The following is a 23,548-nucleotide window of genomic DNA, read 5'->3' on the forward strand; positions in this document are numbered from 1 at the left end:
CCTTAGGCTCCCTTATCAAATCCAGGTCATTACATGACATTCAATCCAGAACCGCCATTCCTCTAGTGGGTTCAACCACAAGCTGCTCTAGAAAGCCATCTTGCAGACATTCTACAAGTTCCCTCTCTAGGGATCAAGCACCAACCTGATTTTCCCCAATCTACCCGCATATTAAAATCCTTCATGATTATCGCAAAATTGTCCTTTTGACACATCTTTTCTATCTCCTGTTGTAATTTGTAGCCCACATCCTGGCTACTGTTCAGAGGTCAGAATAGACTGTTACTAACTCCCATCAGGGTCATTTTACCCTTGCAGTTTAACTCTAGCCACAAGGATTCTACATCTACGTCACCTTTTTCCTAAGGATTTGATTTCATTTTTTACAAACAGAGCCATCCCACCCCCTCTGCCTACCTGCCTGTCCTTTCAATACAATGTGTATCCTTGGATGTTAAGCTCCCAACTATAACCTTCTTTCAGCCACAACTCAGAGATGCCCACAACATTATATCTGCCAACTTAACTGTGCTACAAGTTCATCTACCTTATTCTGTGAACTGTGTGCATTCAAGTATAACACCTTATCATATCATCCTATTCTTGCCCTCACTGGGACGTGGCACAATCCAGAGATTACTACCCTGGAGGTCCTGTTTTACAGCTTTCTACCTAATTCCCTAAATTCTCTCTTCAGGGTCTCCTCCCATTTCCTACCTATGTCGTTGGTACCAATATATGCCACGACTTCCCGCTGTTCGCCCTCCCCCTTTAGAATGTCGTGGACCCTCCCCCTTTAGACATCCCTCTGCCCTGGCCCCTGGGAGGCAAAATACCATCTGGGTCTCTCTTGCATGTCCACAGAATCTCCTCCAGCTATGGAATCCCTTATCACTCCTACACTCCTCCTCTCCCCTCTTCCCTTCTGAGCCACAGAGCTAGACACCCCGTCACTGCGGCTTCCCCCCGCTAGGCTGTTTCATTCCCGACAGTATCCAATAACAGTACACTTATTATTGAGGGGAATGGCCATAGGGGTACTAAGCACTGGCTGCCTATTCCCCTTCCCTCTCCTGACAGTCACCCAGGTACCAGCCTCCTGCAACTTAGTGCTGACTACTGTACCTCCCTGTAGCTCCTGTCTATCACCTCCTCATTCTCCGGTATGAACCGAAGGACACTAAGCTGCAGCTCCAGTTCCTAACACGGTCTCTATGGCGCAGCAACTCAGTACACTTTGTGCAGATGTAATTATCAGGGAGACTGGATGTCTCCTAAATAGATAGATAGATAGATAGATAGATAGATAGATAGATACTTTATTCATCCCCATGGGGAAATTCAACTTTTTTCCAATGTTCCATACACTTGTTGTAGCAAAACTAATTACATACAATACTTAACTCAGTAAAAAAAAAATGATATGCATCTAAATCACCATCTCAAAAAGCATTAATAATAGCTTTAAAAAGTTCTTAAGTCCTGGCGGTTGAATTCTTAACGCTTCCTCCCACATTTCCCACATCTCACACGAAAAACATACCACTTCCTCCGAACCCATCTGCAGTGCACCAGCTACGTGCTAACAGAAGAAATATTACTAGACTCATACTTTCGTAGAACCTCTGCCTGTGCTTGCCTGAGCCTGTTGAGCCAAAGCCTGTCCACTGTAAAACTGCCCCACTCACATGATGGCTGCTTTGCTTACACCTCCTTTATTTTTATTGACCCACGCTAATTGTGGACTGAGAGAAAAGCCCACAAGCACCTGAGCTCTTTTTAAACCTCATGCTGCGTCACTAATGAACGACCTCTTGTGCTGATTGCAGCCCGCCCTAAAGAGCCGAAAGCATTGGAGCTGTTTTGAAACCATGCACTGCGTTGCTAAGGAATGACCTCTCGCACTGATTGCAGCCTGCCAAGAAACAAAACAGTGGTTTGATTTAAATGTGTGATCCTCTAGAATGGACCACACTAACAGCCAACCTTTCTCTTCTCTCCCCTTTCTACCACTAAAACACATTTTCTCACTACCCAGTTCTGACATAAGGTCTTTGATCTGAAATGCTAACAGTTTCTCTCCCCACGGATGCTACCTGACCTGCTGGGCATTCTCTTCCCCCACTCTGCTGTGAGGAGACCAGCATGCTCATTCTCAGAACGCCACCACAACTTGGTGGTGTGCTGCGAAAACTTCAAATTTCCTTCCCTAGAAACAACACATTTTATAATCAATCAGCAAATGTGTTCAAAGGAAAGAAAATAATCTTTTTTTAAAATATTAGCCCTATAGGTATCTGCATGATTTCAATAGCTCGGATTTGGTTATTCGTTTTAGTCCCAGAGATAGTCAGAGGAGGATTTTCTTTCTTAGAGAAACAGCCCAGTCGCAGACCCTTCTTGCCCAATGAGCCCAATTACACCCATGTAACCAATTAATCTACTAACCTGTATGTGCTTGGAATGTGGGAGAAAACTGGATCACCCAGAGGAAACCCACGCTGTCAAGGGGGAAATGTCCTTAGAGACAGCGGTGGGGATTAACCCTGGATCGCTGGCACTGTACAATGTTACTCCTTAACTATCATTCTGCCCCACTCCCACTTCCAGTTTCTGACCTAAATGCATTAAATCCCAGAGCTGAGACCTTCCAGACAGCCAAGTGAGCAGATTGAAATCAGAGTTCACCCAAGATGGAGCTAAGCTGTAATGTCTTCTAGCCAGAAATGTAAACCCAAACATTTTAACAGGGATTTACAGCACTCATTCCCTCTCCTACTAACGGGACAAAGTGCCCAACTCTCCCCTCCACCAAGGGGCAGGGTGCCTAGGTCCTGTCTTTTTCAGGTAATATTGGGCTGGCATTGTGCAATGGAGGGCAAGGCACTGCTAGACATTGAACAATGGCATCACAAAATCATGCTCACCGCCACCAAATGTCCAAGGGTCACAGAGATGCCGAGGGTCAAGTGTGCAGATCCCTCATGGTTGCTTTCCTTTTGCGAGAGGACAAAAACACACAATACAAGTTGAAAGGTGACAATAACTTCAATCACCAAGGCCTGGACCGGTGTAACCCCTGCAGAAGGCTGTGGAGTAAAGTGGTCAGAATTAAGCCACTCCAAAAGTTTGACAAAGAATGTAGTTCAAAACTCTTTAAACTAGCTTTCATTCATAACATACATAAAATGCTGGAGGAACTCAGCACATCAGGCAGCATCTATGGAAATGAATAAATAGTTGACGTTTCAGGCCAAGAGCCTGCATCAGGTCTGGAAAGGAAGGGGGCAGACACCAGGATAAAAAGGTGAGGAGAGGGGAAGGAGGACAAGCTACAAGGTGATAGGTGAAGCCAGGTGGGTGGGAAAGGTAAAGGGCTGGAGAGGAAGGAATCTGGTAGGAGAGGGAAGTGGACCATGGGAGAAAGAGAAGGAAGAGGGGACCCAGGGAGAGGTGACAGGCAGGTGAGAAGAGGTAAGAGACCAGAGAGGAGAACAGAAAAAGAAGGGAGGAGAGGGAATCTTTTTTTTAAATCAAAAGTTACAGAAATCGATATTCATGCCATCAAGTTGGAGGCTACCCAGACAGAATATAAGGTGGCACAAGAGGGGGCCATGGACCAATGTGTTGGAACAGGAATGGGAATGGGAAATAAAATGTTTGGCCACCAGGAAGCTCAGCTTTTGGTGGATGGAGTGTAAATGTCATGCTGCATGGGACTTTGGCTGAACAGTCTCACATCTCTCAGTGCACCTGTGATATACATCCCCCACTTCAGAGCCCCTACACTCCTGCAGTTGCCCCACAGAGGAGCACTGGGATTTATTCACAGAACACATCCACATGGTGTTTGTTAGCTGTTAGAGACCCTCGCTGTCTAAACTTGCCAGCAAACATCACTTTGGGCTGTACAGCTATTAGAAATATGTTAATCACAAACTAATTGCTCTTTTAAAAATTATACACTGAAAGATCAATCCTAATAATGGTAGAACAGGAAATGCTGCCTTTTAATCTCCAATGGCCTAAAGTTGCAATCTCCATTCCATGTGTCAACACCCTCCCCTGGGTGTGCTGTACCCACATGTGGGACAACCTTCACTCCAGCATCCACCAGATCTCCAGTCCTGAACTCTCACACACCCACCTCCCCCACCATCCCCCTTTCCCCACTTCCCTTCATCCCACCATTGGCAACTCTGCAGCCCAGCTATTGGCCACCTTACCGAGGTGCCTGACCTCACCTCACTCCCTGAAGTCAGACATTTACTGATGAAATGCCGCAAGAGCCAGAGGAGAGGAAGTGAGTGTTGCGTAGGTGGGCCCTCTCTCCACTTAACCCTAGCCTAATCACAAGACAATTTACAACAACCAATTGAGCCTCAAGACCACCTTTGTCAATCTTATATGTCTGTTTACTTTATGTCGGTTAAAGCTACCTGTGAATATTGAATGATGGAGTAAGTTTGAGGGGATGAGTGGTTCTGCCCTTATATCACTGCTCCTTCATCACTGGGTCAAATCCAGCGACTCTCTCAGTGGTATTGCGGGAGCACCTTCACGAGAAGGACTGTAATATTTCAAGGAGGCACCTCGCCACCAGCTCAGTGGCCTCCACCAGCAATGCTGCTCCCCGATATGTGAATACATTACAAGCCAACAGGGGGAGCTGGAGAGCTTAAGACCTGCTGCCCAACTGGGCTGCATCAGATTCATTTTATGTTATCAAAAGATTTTAACGTCATTGCTTTTATCATTGGGAGCAATTGATGTCTGCAAAAACTAGCAGGCTTAAAATAAATATACTGATGCACATTTTGTCAGTGGCTCATTCACAGACTCACCAAAAAGATAACATTGGAAGTGTTGCATATTTGCTGATCTTCAAGTTATTTAGCAGACAAATGTGTACAACTCGATACAAGAGTGCAGACATGGTTTATTATCAAAACAACCATAAACAGACAGGAATAGCAACACAACCTATCTGGTTATAGGATTTGTGGACAAGATAAAAGGGGAATAACAAAGACAGCAAAGGTGGCTCAAGAAAGTCACACTTGTGAGGAGGGATGATGAGCTTGAAGACCAGTGGACACTGCACCATACACCTGTGCATGATAAAAAAGATCATGTGTTGACAAATTTTTGAGAAGTTCATTGATAAAGGAGCTGATGGTCGGGCTCAGGCACAGCCTGAAGAAACTCCTGCTGGGATGATTGATCTAGAACAATCACACCCATCTTTCTCTATGTGAGCTATGACACTAATCAAGGACGGCCATTGGCCAGTTTTACCAGTGAGCCTTTGTACCACTGTTGTTGACACCTTCACTCACAGGGCAGCAAGAAGTAATCTTTTCAGCAAATTAAGAAGTAGTTTCATCATCTTCCTAACTTTAGGTAGCCAGCTTGCACAGAATCGTCCAGTTCAATACCTGATTAACGTTTCATATTGGTTCAACATTAGCTCCCTGCTTTTCCGCATTGTTATTGAATCTGCTCTACTGACCACACATGCCCACCACATTCAGGATCACCCAGACCTTTAGGACTACTCCATTTAATTGACATTGTCTTATACTCGTTCTGTCCAATGCATTACTTCTTACAACTCTGTATTCCATTCTATCTGACACTTCTCTGTCCATTTTTTGGGTATATCCACATACCCCTCTCTATCCATTCCTCACCTCCCCAAGGTTTAACCATATTTCCAAATATTGTCTCACTGACAAGTCTGAAAATACTATCCTATGTATACACACCAAAGTCAAAATAAATTTTAAAAAGCAATGATGTCCCGTACTGACCCGTGGGGAACATCACTGTTCACCTTCCTCCCGTACAAAGTCTGCCACTACTACCCTCTCCTATCCGCACTGTACAGCCAAAACCTTGCTCACCAGCCTGGCATGGAATTTCATTAATACATGTTTTCTAAGTATTTATCCACTGATTCCCATCATTAACTTTGTTCAAAGATTTCAGGCTATTTAGTCATGGTTGGCATTAGGCATGAATGGCATTTAACATGCAGGCTCTCATTTATCAATTCAAACTTTTCCTTGTATCTATTCCTACTTCCTCTGGTTATCTTTTAAAGGTTCCCCATCACCAACAGGCCTGGCAGGTATCTGATGTCTTGTTTTGAACACCGGTTATACATGATCTATTTTCTAGTTCTGTGACACCCTTCTGTATCGAGGCAGAGTTGGAAGATTAGGGTAACCTTTTATGCAGGACCGTTTTTATGCCATGGACCAATACCATTATGACCATAAGATATAAGAGCAGAATTGGACCATTTGGCCCATCAGGTCTGCTCCACCATTTCATCACGGCTGATCCAATTTTCCTCTCACCGTCAATCTCCTGCCTTTTCCCCATATCCCTTCATGCCCTGACTAATCAAGAACCTATCAACCTCTGCCTTAAATATACCCAATGACCTGGCTTCCACAGCTGCCTTTGCAACAAATTTCACAGATCCCTCACGCTCTGGCTAAAGAAATTCCTCCTCATCTCCATTCTAAATGGACATCCTTCTATTCTGTGGCTGTGTCCTCTGATCTTAAGCAAGGGGCCTATGGACCCCAGGTCGGGAAGACTGCTCTTCTGCAATCTCTACCATCATTTATTAATGAAAATGGGACTAGACATACTGACCATCTGTTGAGAGAGAAAGAGTTAATTTTCAGGCACTTCATCAGAACTAAGAATCGTCAGTTGTGCCACTTTGGATCCCTCCCTATCTGCTACGAACACCTTACATCTTGAAATATTAATTCCGCAGTCCTCTCCCTTTTACATTGATGTTATCACTGCTGCACTGGAGTCATACACGGTTATCTGCATTTACACTCATCAAGCTTACTCACCACACTTTGTACATGTTCTGACAGCCACTTGCCAGGCTCATTCTAATACTTTCTTCTTTTATTTCTTTAGAGATACAGCGTGGAATGGGCCCTTCTGGTCCTTCAAGCCGCACCACCCTGCAACCATCGACAACCCCAACTTAACACTAATCCAATCACAGGTCAATTTATAATGACCAATTAAACTACTTGGTATATCTTTGGACTGCGTGAGGAAACTGGAGTACCTGGTGAAAACCCATGGGGAGGATGTATAGAAACTCCTTACAGAGGACACCGGGATTGAACGCCGAACTCCAACACCCCTAACTGTAATAACATCGCATTAACCACTACTCTACTGTGGGAGGAAAGCAAAGGACCCACAGAAAAGCCACACATTCCATGAGGAGGATGTACAGAGGACACTGGGATTGAACTCTGAACTCCAGCTCCCCAAACTGTAATAACATCACACCAACCACTATGCACTGCTCTGTCTATCACATTCTGCTGCTGTGACATCCAGAGGCCCTGCCCACTGCCATTTACTTTCAGCCTTCCACTGTTACACCAGTGAAGTGCCACACCCGAACAACTGCCCCTGTCCTTTACAGTGCAGCTCCCCCATTTTGAACATGTCCCTTGCACATCAGCTTGCTCAATCCCATTTTTATTTTCACTGGCATGTGATACTGAGTTTAATCCAGAGGTCTTTGGAACTCCCTTCCTACTCCTGAAATTCTGATTATGGAGCTACATCCCCTTACATCATTTCCAGCCGGAACTCTTACCTCAGGATGTCTGCGTTCTTTCAGTCATGGCCTTTACTCCAATGTCTGGCAGTCAACACTTACACTGGTATCCCAACTCTGGACTCCCAGATTCCTAGTACAATTCTAAACATATGTTCCTGCTCAGACAGTCTTTGATACATATTTTGGTTGCATTCCTTCAACAGATATACATCCATCAAGCTCTAAAGCAAGGGTTCCCAATCTTTTTTATGCCATGAAGCCTCACTATTAACCGAAGGGTTCGTGGTCCCTGGGTTGGGAACTCTAACGGCAAGTACCAGTCTGAGAGAGACACAAATCTTGAATATTCTTACATGTAGTAGTAATTAAAATCACTTGAGCCGAGTACAAGGGGTTGTCTATTGGCGAGCCTTCAGGTGGCTGTAGAGGTCAATCCAGAATCCACCTAACGGGGATGTTAGGATGAAGAATGCCTGTGGAGACTGATGCATGGATAGCCACCACACAGTCCTTGACAGATTGGGACAGAGTCCTGTAGTTGGAATGCAAGGTGACTGGGGACCCTTCACTGCTGCAACCTTCTTCCACCTTCACTGCCATCGTGATGTGTCACCATCTTCCTCCAGCTCACCATTGAGGTCTTGGTTGGAATGCTCTTTATCTGGAACCTCCTTCTTGACCTTACCACCATGGGTGACCCTACCAGGAGGTAAACTCCAGACAGCATCGCACTTGGGATCTCAGGAACTCACAAGCTTCTCCACCATGATGAGGTGATGATCCTCAGAGACTATGTCTACATTCTGCATCTTTCCTGTAGGTAAGTGACCAAAACTGCACACAATACTCCAAATTGGACCTCATCAATATCTTATACAACTTCAACATAACATCCCATCTCCTGTACTCATTACTTTGATTTATGAATGGCAATGTGCCAAAAGCTTTCTTTACGACCCTATCTACCTGTTACACAACTTTTAATGAATTTTGAATCTGTATACCCAGATCCTTTTGTTCTACCACACTCCTCAGTGCCCTATCGTTCACTGTGTAAGACCTACCCTGGTTAGTCCCACCAAAGTGCAACACCTCACACTTGTCTGCATTAAATTCCAACTGCCATTTTTCAGCCATTTTTCCAGCTGGTCCAGATCCCACTGCAAGCTTTGATAGGCTTCCTCACTGTCCACTACACTCCCAATCTTGGTGTCATACACAAATTTGCTGATCCAGTTAAGCACATTATCATCCTGATCATTGATATAGATGACAAACAATAACGGACCCTAAACACAAAGTACACTGCAGATGCTGTGGTCAAAGCAACACGTAGAACACGCTTGTGGAACTCAGCAGGTCAGGCAGCATCCATGGAAACGAGCAGTCAGAGTTTCGGGCCGGAGTATGACATAGCTGAAAAGTACCCTTTGATGTTTGATAATTTGAGATTGATTAAGTCTTATACGTGATGCTGGCACCACAGTTTTCTACCTTTGAACATTTAGACATACCAAATAAAAATGTTATATTTAGACTCAAGGGTGGGGGGGCGTTGACTGCATATCCTGTTTTACCTCTACTTTGATGTTCATCTAACATAAGATTTTTGCCTCATTCTTGACTTCAGAAGAATCTTCTGGACAATATCATCTCTAGATCTAAGAGTACTTACTGTGAAGAATTTGGAGGATGGTGAAGGGAGAGTGAGACTTGCTAATGTGCTGGGGCATTTTGAGATTAAGAATATAGTGCTGGGTCTTCTGAAAGCATTAAAATGGATAAGACCGCGGGCCTGATGGCATATATCCCAGAATATGGAAAGGAGCAAGTGAGCAGATTGCTGGGGTTTTGACCAAGAATCTTTGTGTCCTCGCTAGCAACAGGCAAGGTCCCAGAAGACTGTAGAGTAGCAATGTAGTGCCTTTGTTCAAGAAGGGAAATAGGTCATCTGGGTAATTATAGGCCAGTGAACCTCACATCAGGGGTGGGGAAGCTAGTGGAGAGGATACCTGGAGATATATGTGCATTTGGAAGGGCACGGCCTGCTTAGGAACAGTCAGCATTGCTTTGTGCAGGGTAGGAAATGTCTACAAACTTGGTTGAGTTTTTGATGAGGTGACAGAGGTGCTTCATGAAGGTAAAGTAGTGGATGATGTCAACATTGGTAAGGTATTTGACAAGGTCCCTTATGGCAAGTTGATTCAGAAGATGAAGATGCATGAGATCCAGGGTGAATTGCAAGTTTGGATTTGGAAGTGACTTGCCCAGAGGAGATAGAGAGTAGGGGTGGAAGGCTGTTTTTCTGGCTTTTGGTCTGTGACTAGTGATGTTCTACAAGGATTGGTGCTGGTACCTCTGTCATTTGTGATATATATATATATATATCAATGATTTAGATGAAAATGTAGATGGGTAAATTATCAAGTTTGTGGATGACACCAAGATTGGCAGATGTAGACAGTGTAAAGGACTATCAAAATAATAGTGGGATATAGATCAGTTCCAGATATGAGCAAAGAAGTTTAATCCAGGCAAGTATGAGGTGTTGCACTTTGGGAGATCAAACGAAAGGAGAAAACGTACAGTTAATGGTAGGCCCTTTAATAGCATTGAAGTACAGAGGGATCTAGAGTCAGAGTCCATAGTTCACTGCAAGTGGCTACACAAATGGATAAGGTGGTCAAGAAGGTGCATGACATACTTGCCTTCACTGGGAGGGTGCTGAGTATGAGAGTACGGAAGTTATGCTGCAGCTATAGAAAACTTCAGTGAGACTGCACTTGGAGAACTATGTACAGTCCTGATTGCCCCATTATAGGAAGGATGTGGGAGCAGTTTATTGGGACGCTACCTGGATTAGAGTGCATTAGCTGGAGAGAGAGGCTGGGCAATTTTGGGTTGTTCTTCTTAAAGCATTGAAGGCTGGGGGAGACCCAACTGATGTTTTAAAATAATGAGAGGGATAGATCAGGTAGACAGTTAGAATCTGTTCTCCAGGATAGGGCAGAAATATTAAACACCAGAGGACATGATTTTTAGGTTAGGGGTGGGGGGTGGGGTGGAGATTAAAGGTGAAGTGAGGGCCAGTTATTTTTAATGCAGAATGGGCTACCATGGGTACTAGCAGAAGGAGGCTGCTCGGTGGAGATTAAGAAGCTTTTAGGTAGACATGAATACGAAGGGAATAGGAAGAAGATACGTCCTGGGCTGTTCCTACCCTTCCCTAAGGTCTCACTCTAATGCTGCCTCATACCCTGTCAAGCCAACTTTTGAACCTCACTCCCTACAACCATTCCTCCTTTTTACTCTCTCCCTCCTTACACCCTTCACTTGTCACTTCTGTCACCAATCTAACCCTATCCAGTTCTCTAACCCCTGCTTCCCTCCCTCCAGCCTTTATTGCCCCTTCCTTGCACACACCTACCTTCCCCCTCCTAGTCACACTCTCTCCATTTCACTCCTCACACTCTCCCTCTTTCCCAATATAACTTCAATCCAACCTCCCACCCACCTCTCTCTCTCACCCGACACTTCCCTATCTCCTCCGCTGCCCCTTCCTCCCATATTACATTCACCCTCTTCTAGATCCTCTCTCATCACCTAGACTCAATCTGTCTCCTACCTTCAATCCTCTCACCCTCATTCCCACTCATACTCATTCATTCCTTTTCCTACCCTCAATCCCTCCTGCTCTGACACACTTTTCTCTCCCCAAGCCTCACTACCTTGCTCTCTACTACCCACCTCCCTTCCAACATCCTTCCGAAGGCTTCCATTCTTCTCCCCATCCTTCTTCCTTTCCCATCTCCTCCTTCATAATTCACTTTGTCTCCTTCTTCAGTCAGCCTCTCAATCTTCTCCTCTCTCTTACTGTCCCTTCCCTCTCCCATTCACTTCCTTCATCCCCCTCCTCCACTGTTCCTCTTACCCTTCCTGCTCCCTCTCCTTCACTCCACATACTCTGTCTCCCCTCCTTTCCATCTCAGCCTCTCTCTGCCTCCCACTTCCTCCTGAACCACCCCCTACTCCCCCTCAGTCAACCTTCTCCCTCTTTCCTTCCCTCTACCCCATCCCCACCCCCTCCCCTGACTGTGCTGAGATGGGTTACAGCTCCAATTGGAAGTGACCAGTACCCCACTCCACCACCACTCCCCCATCCTCCCCGCTCCCCTTCCCACACTCCCCCAGCCTCTCTTTTGTGGCCCCTCCCTTTCCCCTTACCCTCTTCTCCCTCTCGCCACCCCACCTACCTTGCTGAGCCCCAGCTCTCCGCGGACGCCGGGTGGGGTGAGTACGTACAGGAGGGCGCAGGCTGCGATCGCGCCCAAGCCCTGCATCAGGGCGGAGAGTAGCGCTCGCAGCGGGCTGATGCGCAGACCGAGGAGCAGTGCCAGGCTGACGGCGGGGTTCAGGTGGCCGGCGCCTACCCCCTCTGTGCAGAGCGAGGCGGCAGAGACCGCCAGCCCGAAGCCCAGGGCCACCTGCAGGGTGTCGGGCTGCTCCCCAGCCCAGTCCAGGGCGCTGGCCACGCCGCAGAACACCAGCACGGCCGTGCCCAGGAATTCGGCGGGCAAAGCCCGCCAGAAGGACTCGCTGTGCACCTCCTGCTTTAGCTGCTCCATGTGGGGTTGTGAGGGCATGGGGATCCCAGTTCACACACACACACAGCGTCCAAGGTCAACCCAGACTCTGGATTTTTCCACAGCCCGCTACTCAGCATCAATTTATGCAAAAAAAATTCCAAATTATTATAAAATTAGCGGACAGTCACGTGGTGACTCTCCCTATGACTGTGCAATATTAATTACCACAGGTACCTGTTGCCTCGGATGCCATCACGTTCACCTATCATCACCTTTATAGACAGGCTGGCCCAACCTGAGGGGTGGGGGTCTCTGCTTGATTGCGAATGTACACCTCCAGTTGAGTATGACTATTTCCCAGGTGGAAAGGAGCTGGGGTTAGGGACTCCGTACCTGCCCTGTTTGACAAAAAGTGTTACACACTGTCCCCAAGCCCCTTATCTGTGCTTGCAATGGGTTGTAGATGCAGGAAATCTAGAGTAACACACAAAATGCTGGAGGAACTCAACAGGACAGGTAGCATCAATGGAGAGGAACAAACAATCGACATTTCAGATTGAGACCCTTCATCTTAGTTGTCTTGGGATAGAAGGCCTAGTTTCAAGAACTGATGAAGGAAATAGAGGGTTGAAGGCGTAGTTAAGACAGATATGTGAGTTGGTGAGCTAGAATTAAAAAAGGGGAAAGAGGTCTCATTGACAGCCCAGTGAATTTGAGGTTGGGTGGAAGTTAGTGTTAGATTTGGGTCCATATTGTTGTTTTTATTGGGTTTTTCCTTGTAGTTTTATCTTGCTTATATGTTACATAATCACTTGTTTGTCTATAAATCTTCAGTAAATTGTAGTAACTTGGCTCTATCCTTCTGCCATTTCTTTGTCTTGAAAACTGAAATGTAACTCAGTCAGTACCTGTTCACAGGTTTCTGATCTAAACTGGTTCAGACCCTGTCTAACCCGTACAATGGGTTAATAAAATGGTTATCTAATAAAACAGCTATAACCATAAATTGTGTGCCTCATTCTTGACTTCTGGACAACATCATCTCCAGTTCTAACAGTTATAAAGTTGATAAAATTGATGAGTTTTACATGTGTGTGCCAGAAGCATCAACAATGGAGTTGTCAATGTAGTAGAGAATGAGTTGGGAGTGTTGCCGTGGTAGGTTTGGAACTTGGGCTGCTCCACATAGTCACCAAAATGAAGGTATAAGTGGCCCCATTTGATTAGCCATGGCTAAACAAGGAAGGAACTGAAGATAAGGTTATTGAGGGTGAGCACCAGTTCTACCAGACAGAGGAGGGAAACTGGTCAGTTGCCTGTTCCAGAAAGAAAAGGAGAGCCCTGAGATTATCTTAATGGGGAATGGAAGTGTACAGGGACTGCTGTCCATGATGAAGATGAGGTAAGAGGTAGTGAAGCACAGTTTATAGACAATAGGTGCAGTAGACCATTCAGCCCTTTGAGCCTGCACCACCATTCTGAGATCATGGCTGATCATCTACTATCAATACCCAGTTCCTGCCTTGTCCCCATATCCCTTGATTCCCCTATCCATAAGATACCTATCTAGCTCCTTCTTGAAAGCATCCAGAGAATTGGCCTCCACTGCCTTCCGAGGCAGTGCATTCCAGACCCCCACAACTCTCTGGGAGAAGAAGTTTTTCCTTAACTCTGTCCTAAATTACCTACCCCTTATTCTTAAACCATGCCCTCTGGTACTGGACTCTCCCAGCATCTGGAACATATTTCCTGCCTCTATCTTGTCCAATCCCTTAATAATCTTATATGTTGCAATCAGATCCCCTCTCAATCTCCTTAATTCCAGCGTGTACAGGCCCAGTCTCTCTAACCTCTCTGCGTAAGACAGTCCGGACATCCCAGGAATTAACCTCGTGAATCTACGCTGCACTTCCTCTACAGCCACGATGTCCTTCCTTAACCCTGGAGACCAAAACTGTACACAATACTCCAGGTGTGGTCTCACCAGGGCCCTGTACAAATGCAAAAGAATTTCCTTGCTCTTGTACTCAATTCCCTTTGTAATAAAGGCCAACATTCCATTAGCCTTCTTCACTGCCTGCTGCACTTGCTCATTCACCTTCAGTGACTGATGAACAAGGACTCCTAGATCTCTTTGTATTTCTCCCTTACCTAACTCTACACCATCCAGATAATAATCTGCCTTCCTGTTCTTACTCCCAAAGTGGATAACCTCACACTTATTCACATTAAACGTCATCTGCCAAGTATCTGCCTACTCACCCAGCCTATCCAAGTCACCCTGAATTCTCCTAACATTCTCATCACATGTCATACTGCCACCCAGCTTAGTATCATCAGCAAATTTGCTGATGTTATTTTCTATGCCTTCATCCAAATCGTTAACGTAAATGGTAAACAGCTGTGGTCCCAATACCAAGCCCTGTGGCACCCCACTAGTCACCACCTGCCATTCCGAGAAACACTCATTCACCGTTACCCTTTGCTTTCTATCTGCCAACCAGTTTTCTATCCATGTCAATATCTTCCCTCCAATGCCCTGAGCTTTGATTTTACCCACCAATCTCCTATGTGGGACCTTATCAAATGCCTTCTGAAAATCGAGGTACACTACATCCACTGGATCTCCCTTGTCTAACTTCCTGGTTACATCCTCGAAAAGCTCCAATAGATTCGTCAAGCATGATTTGCCCTTGGTAAATCCATGCTGGCTCAGCCCAATCCTATCACTGCTATCTAGATATGCCACTATTTCATCTTTAATAATGGACTCTAGCATCTTCCCCACTACTGATGTTAGGCTGACAGGACGATAGTTCTCTGTTTTCTCCCTCCCTCCTTTCTTAAAAAGTGGGATAACCAAATGAGTACAAGTGAGGACAGCTGGGTGAGCACATGGTCAAAGAGATCACGGAGTGGGAGCAGAGAGAGATGTCTAACAGAACTCCTGTCGAAGAGAAGATTTAAACTTCCTCAGGATAGGCATCCCTTGAAGGTACTTCGCAGTGGAGCAGCAAATCATAAACACATGAGATTCTGCAGATGCTGGAAATCCAGAACAAAACACACAAAATGCTGCAGGAACTCAGCAGGTCAGGCAGCATCCATGGAAAGATATAAACAGTCGACGTATCGGGCCGAGGCCCTTCTTCAGGACCAGAAAAGAAGGGGTCAGAAGCCATTTAGGATGCCATTCACTTCACTCTGCCTGCCAGATATTGGGATTAATCCCACATCTCTGATCCATAACCCGCAGGTCAATGCTCTTGCTCATTGTGGCCTTGGTGTTATGACATTACCAGTGTTCTCTATCCCTGGGCCCTGGTTACTGAGCACTCTGCTAAGGACAGGAAGGTCCTTAAAATCCACCTTGCATTGACATCTGTGGCTTAGTTCATTTTCCCCTCAGCACATCCCTTGCAAGTTAAACAGATGCAGCCAAGACAATCTTCTTCACACATGTAACATACTGGTAAATCCCCCTCCGCACTCTCGCCTCATACTCTGTACTCCCCCATCAGTCTATATTTCCTCCATCAACCCCTCTGTACCACGCCCACCCCCTCCCCTGCTGCTAGTAACGGCAGGATCACCATGGTTCAATGGTCTAATGGTTGTGCTATATCCTCCCCTCCATCTCTTCACAGACTCAGGTTTATTTTCTCCAGGGCAGGAAGTTAATTATAGTTAACCCCTTGCCTCTCACTCTGTCGAGCACTTCTAATATTTCACACAAATTGTGTTTCAACTGTGTGTCATACCCACAATACCAGTGAAGTATAGTACAATTCAGAGAATTGGTTTAAGGATGATGATGACTGGTGGAAAATTTCATTGCTGTACTCCGCACAGTGCAGGGATTAGCTACATCCACCAAAGTGGACCTTTAATGCAAGCCTTCAACCCTTCACTGCACAGTCATCTAATAATTCACACGCATTTGAACTTCTGACCTTCCAATTTGGATGCAAGAGGGCTGCAGGTGGAATGCTCTGAACTTGGAACAAGGTGAATGCTGAATACAGGCTGTGTTAGCACAGGTGAGTGAAGGAGTTCACCAACACATTCCTGCTGTTACACAAGCAGAGAAGTTTCTGCTTAATTTTAAAATGAAAACTTTGGATGACCAGGTCAACAAGTGAGAGCTTGGCAGTTCGCTGCAGCATCAAAATCCATGCACAACATGGAATGTCTTAGCTGGCTCAGTATTTCCTTGGTGCATGGGGGCATGTGCTGACTGCACTACTGCGGCTGCACCAGTGCAGGTTTGAGCCCGGCACTCCTCCCACTGCAAACTCTGGTGACATCGGGTCCTCTGAGAAACATCCAGCTTACCACCTACTGCATCGTGTTTACTGATGGTTCTGCTCCAGAATGCGATCAGTTCCGAGATTCAAATGGAAACATGGGGGCAGGAAGAGAGAAGACTGAAGGATGGAGGAGAAGGAGAGTGAAGGGTGGGGATGGAGAGTATCTACTGTCTGACCTCTAGCTGCTGAGATTGGAATGCACTGCAGAGGCTTTTCTTGCACTCACCACGGGCTATTTGCTGATTTTTTAACTGCATCTTTATCGAATGGTTTCAATGACATGGCGAGTTTGAAGAGGATTCTGCATCGTACTGCATCATGCCATAAACAAACTGAGTTTAGGAACATTTCCTTTACTGGCTGCAGTAGACCTCATGAACTCCCGGATGTAAGTAAATCTCCACCTATACCAAAGTATATGATTTAGTTAAGATGACACAATCTTCCAGAATCACTGTCCAAGGTGTGAGGTTGCAGACAGAATTCCACGATCACTATCATCATCAGAATCAGCTTTATTATCAATGACATATGTCATGAAATTTGTTGTTTTGCATAAAAATTACTATAAGTTGCAAAGATAAATGAATAGTCCAAAAGTTCAGAGTCTTTAAGTGTGCATTTTCAGGCTCCTGTACCTCCTGCCATGTCATATGACATGGGCGATCATTCTCTTTCCATGACCATGATTGACCAAATTTTCTACAGAAGTGGTTTGCCATTGCCTTCTTCTGGACAGTGCCTTTACAAGACGGGTGACCTGAAAAGGGCATATCCCGGTTGCTGAAGGCCCATAATGAACTAAGGATAATGATAATGATAGGTGCTACCTTCTTGAGGCATCTCCTTTTGAAGATGTCCTTGATGGTGTGAGGCTCATGATGGATTGACTGAGTCTAAAACCCCCTGCAGCCTCTTGTGATCCTGTGCATTGGAGCCTCCGTACCAGGCAGTGATGCAACCAGTCAGAATGTGCATCACTGCACATCTGTGGAAATTTGTGAGTCTTTGCTGACATACCAAATCTCCTCAAACTCTAATGAAGTAGAGCCACTGCTGTGCCTCCTTTGTAATTGCACAGTGTTAGATGCTCTGCATTAATAATATCATGGCCACACCTGCTGATATTATCCCCTAAGTTATTTGGTATATTGTATACAGAGACTACACCTTGTGGATATTAATTCAATGACTTTCTTCATCTACATCAAGCTGGGCATTAGCACATGAGAGGTGTGGCTTTGTAAAAGGTTCTGCCTTTGCCAAATCAGCACACATATCTTAGAATGCAGGGAAAGGGTGTACACTGCATCATCTACTGCACTGCAAAGCCAGGTCGTTGAACACTACGATGGATATCACCCACTCACTGCCCACTATGTTAACCATTGTCCAATGCCACTCAAGTTTGCCTGGGGTTTTGATGCTGAGGATGCAAATCCAAGTCTCCAATTGCTCATCATCTCTATCCAAAATGGATGACCCCTTATTCTGACAATATGTCTCCCAGTCTAGATAGCCCACTGGGAAAACATTGCCTCAGTATCCACCCAATCAATCCTCAGAATCTTGTATAAATCCAACATTCTTCACCACCTCCTATGAGGTTCTACCATCCCTGGGAGGTCCCTACGGTGGTAATATTTTAGGCTGGTTTCGTCAGTGACTTTGCCTGAAACTGTTGCATCATTCCTGCATACTTTTATATTCCATGCCCTTTCAATAAAGGCCAATATTCCACTAACTTTCCTAATTCCTTGCTATAACTGAATGTTAACCCTTGTCACCTGTTCATCCCACTCTCACCCTGATTCTCTGTTGTCAATCTCCTACAGTCTTCCAATGATGGCTAACATGATCTGGAGGAACCTGTACACACTGCAGTCCCAGCTGACAAGCTCAGGTAATCACACTGACGTTTGTTAGATAATTCAGCTTCACCTCATTCCTCAGACTCTGTTCCACAATCTCCATCAGCACAGGTGTACCACAAGGCTGTGTGCTTAGCCCCCTGTTCTACTCACTTTATACTTATGACTGTGAGGCTAAGTACAGCTCCAATGCCACATCTAAGTTTGCTGATGACATCACTGTCATTGACTGAATCAAAGGTGGTGATGAATCAGCATATAGGAGGGAGACTGAAAACCTGGCTGAGTGGTGCCACAACAACAACCTCTTTCTCATTGTCGGCAAGACCAAGACCAAGGAACTTCAGGGGAAGGAAACCTTAGGGTTGTATATAGTGACGTATATGTACTTTGATAATAAATTTACTTTGAACTCTGAACTGTTATCTTGACGACATTGGTCTGCATCCTATAATGCACATTCCCTCATTCATTCCCCTCTCTGCTATTTAAATCTTACTTGCTTTCTCTCTTTCCTAGTTCTGGTGAAAGGTATTTAACCTGAAACACTCACCCAGTTTCTCTCTCCAGGGATGCTGCCCAACCTTTTTCTCTCTTCCTGGCAAATTTGGCCTCTTTGGACAATCAGCCATTATAATGAACAGTAAAATCAGACACTCAGTGGATCAAGCAGCATCTATATAGAGAGAAACAAAGTCCAATGTTTTAGGTTAGTGACCCTTCATCAGATCTCTGCAGAAAGGTTCCACCAGACCCTTCATTTGAGTTTTGATGAAGGGGCAGTGACCTGAATGTTAACTCAGCTCAGATGCTGCCTCACCCATTCAGTACATCCAGAATTTCAGTTTTACTTTCAGATCACCAGCATCTGTTATTCTTGATTTTCAATCACAATAATCCACAGCCTTACCTTCCCCGTGTTATAGAGGTCTAGAGGAACATACGGCACTGTGCAGAAGGCTTAGGCACATACATATAGCTAGGGTGTCTAAGACTTTTGCTCAGTACTGTATTTGTCAACATGGAGCAGAGAGTTTCTAAATCTGGTGGGAGCAAAGGATGTTGCAAATGGTGAAAGTGGAGGGCTGCAGGAGAGGTGTGGGACAGGTGGTGGAGAAGGTGCTAGGGGCAAGGGGTTGGCACAGCTGCAGACACACCCAGCCCTGAGACACCAGGAGAAGTCATTTGATTCCAAATAATTGGCTTATTGATCATTACAGAATGTCTCTCTAGTGATTCCTGCTCCCTCCCCTCTCCCTGCCCCCTTCCCACCCTCAGTCCACAATAGAGACCCATATCAGAATCAGGTTTATCATCACTCATGTATGTCAAGCATACATGACAGCAGTACAATGCAAAACATAAAATTACTGCAGCACTGTGCAAAAGTCTTTTGCTATATATGAGACCCTAGCTATATATGTAATGTGTGCCTAAGACTTTGCACAGTACTCTAGGTCATAGAACAGTGGAATGGGAGCAGGCACTTTGCCCACCATGTCTGCATGATGCCAATTTAAACTAATCCCTTCTGCCTGCACGATTCCTATCCCTCCATTCCTTACCTGTCAGGTTTCTGTCCAAATACCTCTTAGACATTGCTGAGATAGCTTCCACCACCTCTCTTGGCACCAGAAAGATCAGCCTGTTTTTGGAGCCATAAGACATGGGTAACAATTTTAATGGCTATCTCTGTATCAGTTTTACTGTGGAGAAAATGAAGAAAGCTAAGGAGATGAGGGAAATGAGTGATGATGTCTTGGACCACATACAAATTACCAGGGAGGAGGTACTGGCAGTATTAAAGCACAGTTAGGTGGATAAATCCTTAATGCCTGATGGAGTGCATCCTCAGAATTTGTGTGAAGTTAGAGAAGAACTCACAGAGGTCCTTGCAGAAATATTTGCTTCATCTTCATTCAAAGGTGAGGTTCTAGAAGACTGGTGGGTGGCTAATGAGGCACCGTTATATAAGAAGGGTGGGAAAAAATCCAGGGAACTACAGATTAATGATCCTGACATCAGTGGTGGTTAAGTTACTGGAGGGTTTCTAAAGGACAAGATCTATCAATATTTGGATAAGCAAACACTAATCAGGGAGAGTCAGCATGACCTTGTGCATGGGAAATGATGTCTGACAAATCTCTCTGAGATTTTTGAAGAGGTTATTAAGACACTAGATGAGAGTAGGGCAGTGGACATCACATATATGGGTGTTAACAAGGCTTTTGACAAGGTCCTGCATGGCAAGCTCATCTGGAAGGTTAAATTACATAGGATCCAAAAAGAGATAGCTAACTGGACTCATAATTTGCTCTATGGTAGGAAGCAGAGACTGATGGTCAAGGGTTGTTTCTGAAGGTCTGTGATTAATAGTGCATCACAGGGATTGGTTCTGGAAATTTCTTATTCATTATTTATGCAATAATAATGTATTCATTTCTATTAATTTCTGTTAATCATTAATTTAGTTCTATTAATTTCTCTGGTAGTGTTCTGTAACTAATGTTACTTATTTAAGCTCCTCAATGTCAACCCTAAATGAAAGTTTCATTACGACCAGTGCGGTCTTTCAGATTTCTGCCATTTACAGTGCTTTCTCATTTTCATTCAGTTTTATTAAGAATTTTCTAGTGATAAGGATTTGTGATCTTGGAGTTCTAATAACAGTTTCGCATTCTCTGCCTCCTTCCTAAATAAATCAGAAAGATCCTGATGAATCTCAGGCTCCATTATTGTAAATCCAAGAATGAAAAAGCCAAGTTGTCATTTTTATGGTCCTGGTAATCAAGGAACTTACCTGCTCTATCTTGCATTTTTAAGGTCTGCTGTGATTTTATCAGTAAACACTCAATGGATGCCTCAGGATTTATTATCCAATTCTTAAATCAATTTCTAATGAGATAAAACATAGAAAGTAATCTCCACAATGAGCAGTGTCAGAGGAATCAGACTGGCCTGGAAATTCACCCAGAGGGTTAGGGTGGTGTTACATGATCACACCTGCAATGTTGACAAAGGAACATTCCCATGAAGCGTGTTGGTGTGACATGCCACAGTGACAACACAAAGGATGTGGAGTGGGGTAGGCTGGGGGCTTGCCCCCACCAGCAGCTGCCCTAGCTTCAGCACTATGACCAGCCGGCCACCAGTTCTCACTGACAGCCGTACAGTGACACGCACACACACATTGATGGAGCAACACACTCCTCTGGGTACATATCTTGCAAATTTCCCTTCAGGGAAAGGTCCCCCAGATCTGAGGGGGCACATGGGGGAGCCTCTCAGTCCATCAGCCTCCTCATCAGGGGCAGTGGGGCAGCTAAACCCTATGCCCCCAGGGTCAATGTGGCAGGCCTGGAAACTGCCCAGTATGCATTCATTAATTGTTAATGAACAACTCTCTCCGTTATGGAAAAGTCTCTCTGCTGAAACGTGTCCTAGTCACTTTACACAGAGACACCATGCGTACAATGTTCCTGACTTTGTCTTTTGCAGACTCACAGTCAACCCACTGCACATACATCTAACTTCTGCACTCTGACTCTCTGGAAAGACAGTCGATCAGCAGGAGGGATCCAAGACAAGAGTCTGAGGCTGATGTAGAGTCACACTGTAACTACCCCTTCCAATCTCTAGCTCAGAACCAGGGGTTGGAGAGCACGGATAAATGAGAAGGGCAGTTTTTATCGACTTCAGTCAGGCAGATAGTCTGTGTCAGCTCAACAGAGGTGCATCTAGACAGATGCCGAAGTGTACAAGCTGGGAAAGGTTCAAAAGGCTGGTGTGGATTCCAGACATATGCACAGCATTTTACCAGCTTCTGTCTCACCCTTCCCTCTCCCTTCTATATACTGGCCATCCTCCCTCTCCACTCTCAGCCCAGATGCACAGCATTGACCTGACCCTTCCCTGTCCCTCCACGGATCCTCCAGCAGTTCTTAGATTACTCTACAGGCACTGTGTTCAGCTGTCACATTATCTGAAGCGTCCACTTCTAACACCAGTGCTGACGCTTGAGCTCAGATTTAGTCTTCATTTAGGGGAGATGCCATTAAACTGGAAAGATTTAAAAGAACTGAAATGTTTGGCTGTTTATTCATTTCCATGGATGCTGCCTGACCTGCTGAGCTCCTCCAGCATTTTGTGTGTTGCTTTGGATTTCCAACATCTGCAGAATCACTTGTGTTTATAAAATCAGAAGTTGCATAGATAGGGTGAATGCACACAGTCTTTTTCACAGGGCTGGGGAACAAAGTACTAAAGGGCACAGGTTTAAGGCAGGGGTTCTCAACCTGGGCTCCATAGATCTCTCAGTTAATGGTTGGGGTCCATGGCATAAAAAAGGTTGGGAACCCTTGGTTTAGGGTGAAAGGAAAGAGGGAAGAGATTCAATAGGAACCTCAGGGGCAACTTTTTCACCTAGAGAGTGTTCAGTATATGGAACAAATGGGACTAGCTTAGATGGGTATTAATGTTCAGCATGGAGTAGTTGGGCAGAAGGGCCTGTTTCTGTGAAGGAGTTGCTCAGAGTCAGGTGTCTGGGGCTGTTGGACGGATCTGGGCTGCCACTGATCACACAGATCAACCCAGTGGTTGATCAGGAGGATTCAGCCAACAGAACAGTACGGACCAAGGTTTTTCCCTACCCTACGGAGTCAGAAGCTCTCCAAAGCCATGGGTCCTGCAGGGTATCAGCACTCCCCACCCTGAAAAGTTCAAGCTTCACCTACAAGGGATGCACTGCAAAGAAAGGGTAAGTAAATAACAAGCACTTGGAAAACTATTCATTTATTCCTAATATTGACTTTATATGAGATAAAAGAATGGTCTGTTTTAGAATCAGAATCAGAATTAGGTTTATTATCACTGACATGTATCATAAACTTTTTTGTTTGTGGTAGTAGTACAGTGCAAGACAAAAATATAAGTTACAATAAACGGTGCAAGAGAGGAATAGTTCTGGGATAGTTTTCATGGGTTCATTGACTGTTCAGAAATTTGACGGTGGAGGGGAAAAAATTGTTTCTAAAATGTTGAGCCTGAAGACACACACTCAGCATTTTAGGAACAGCTTCTTCCCCTCTGCCATCAGATTTCTGAATGGTCTGTCAACCAATGAACACTAACCCAAAACTATTTGCTTTTTATGTGCAATTTTTT

The 23,548-nt window shown here is 45.0% G+C and overlaps 1 protein-coding gene across 4 annotated transcripts in view; it reads right to left on the reverse strand.

The window, feature by feature from the left end:
* The window catches only part of LOC140741080 (aquaporin-5-like), a 31,050-nt gene extending 18,729 nt beyond the window's left edge, over positions 1–12,321 (reverse strand). The window contains exons 1-2 of one of the 4 annotated variants that reach the window (XM_073070790.1): positions 11,872–12,320; positions 2,928–3,089 (exon numbers count right to left, since the gene is read on the reverse strand). In XM_073070790.1, coding sequence (XP_072926891.1) covers positions 2,928–3,089; positions 11,872–12,261 — 552 coding nt within the window. In that variant the 5' untranslated portion in view covers positions 12,262–12,320. Of the gene's footprint in view, positions 1–2,927; positions 3,090–11,871 lie in introns of all 4 variants that reach the window. The other 3 variants (XM_073070791.1, XM_073070789.1, XM_073070788.1) reach the window with 3 other exon arrangements.
* Positions 12,322–23,548: the final 11,227 nt, after the last annotated feature.

The sequence above is a fragment of the Hemitrygon akajei genome, chromosome 18 (genome assembly GCF_048418815.1).
Source record: "Hemitrygon akajei chromosome 18, sHemAka1.3, whole genome shotgun sequence".
Taxonomy (NCBI): Eukaryota; Metazoa; Chordata; class Chondrichthyes; order Myliobatiformes; family Dasyatidae; genus Hemitrygon; species Hemitrygon akajei.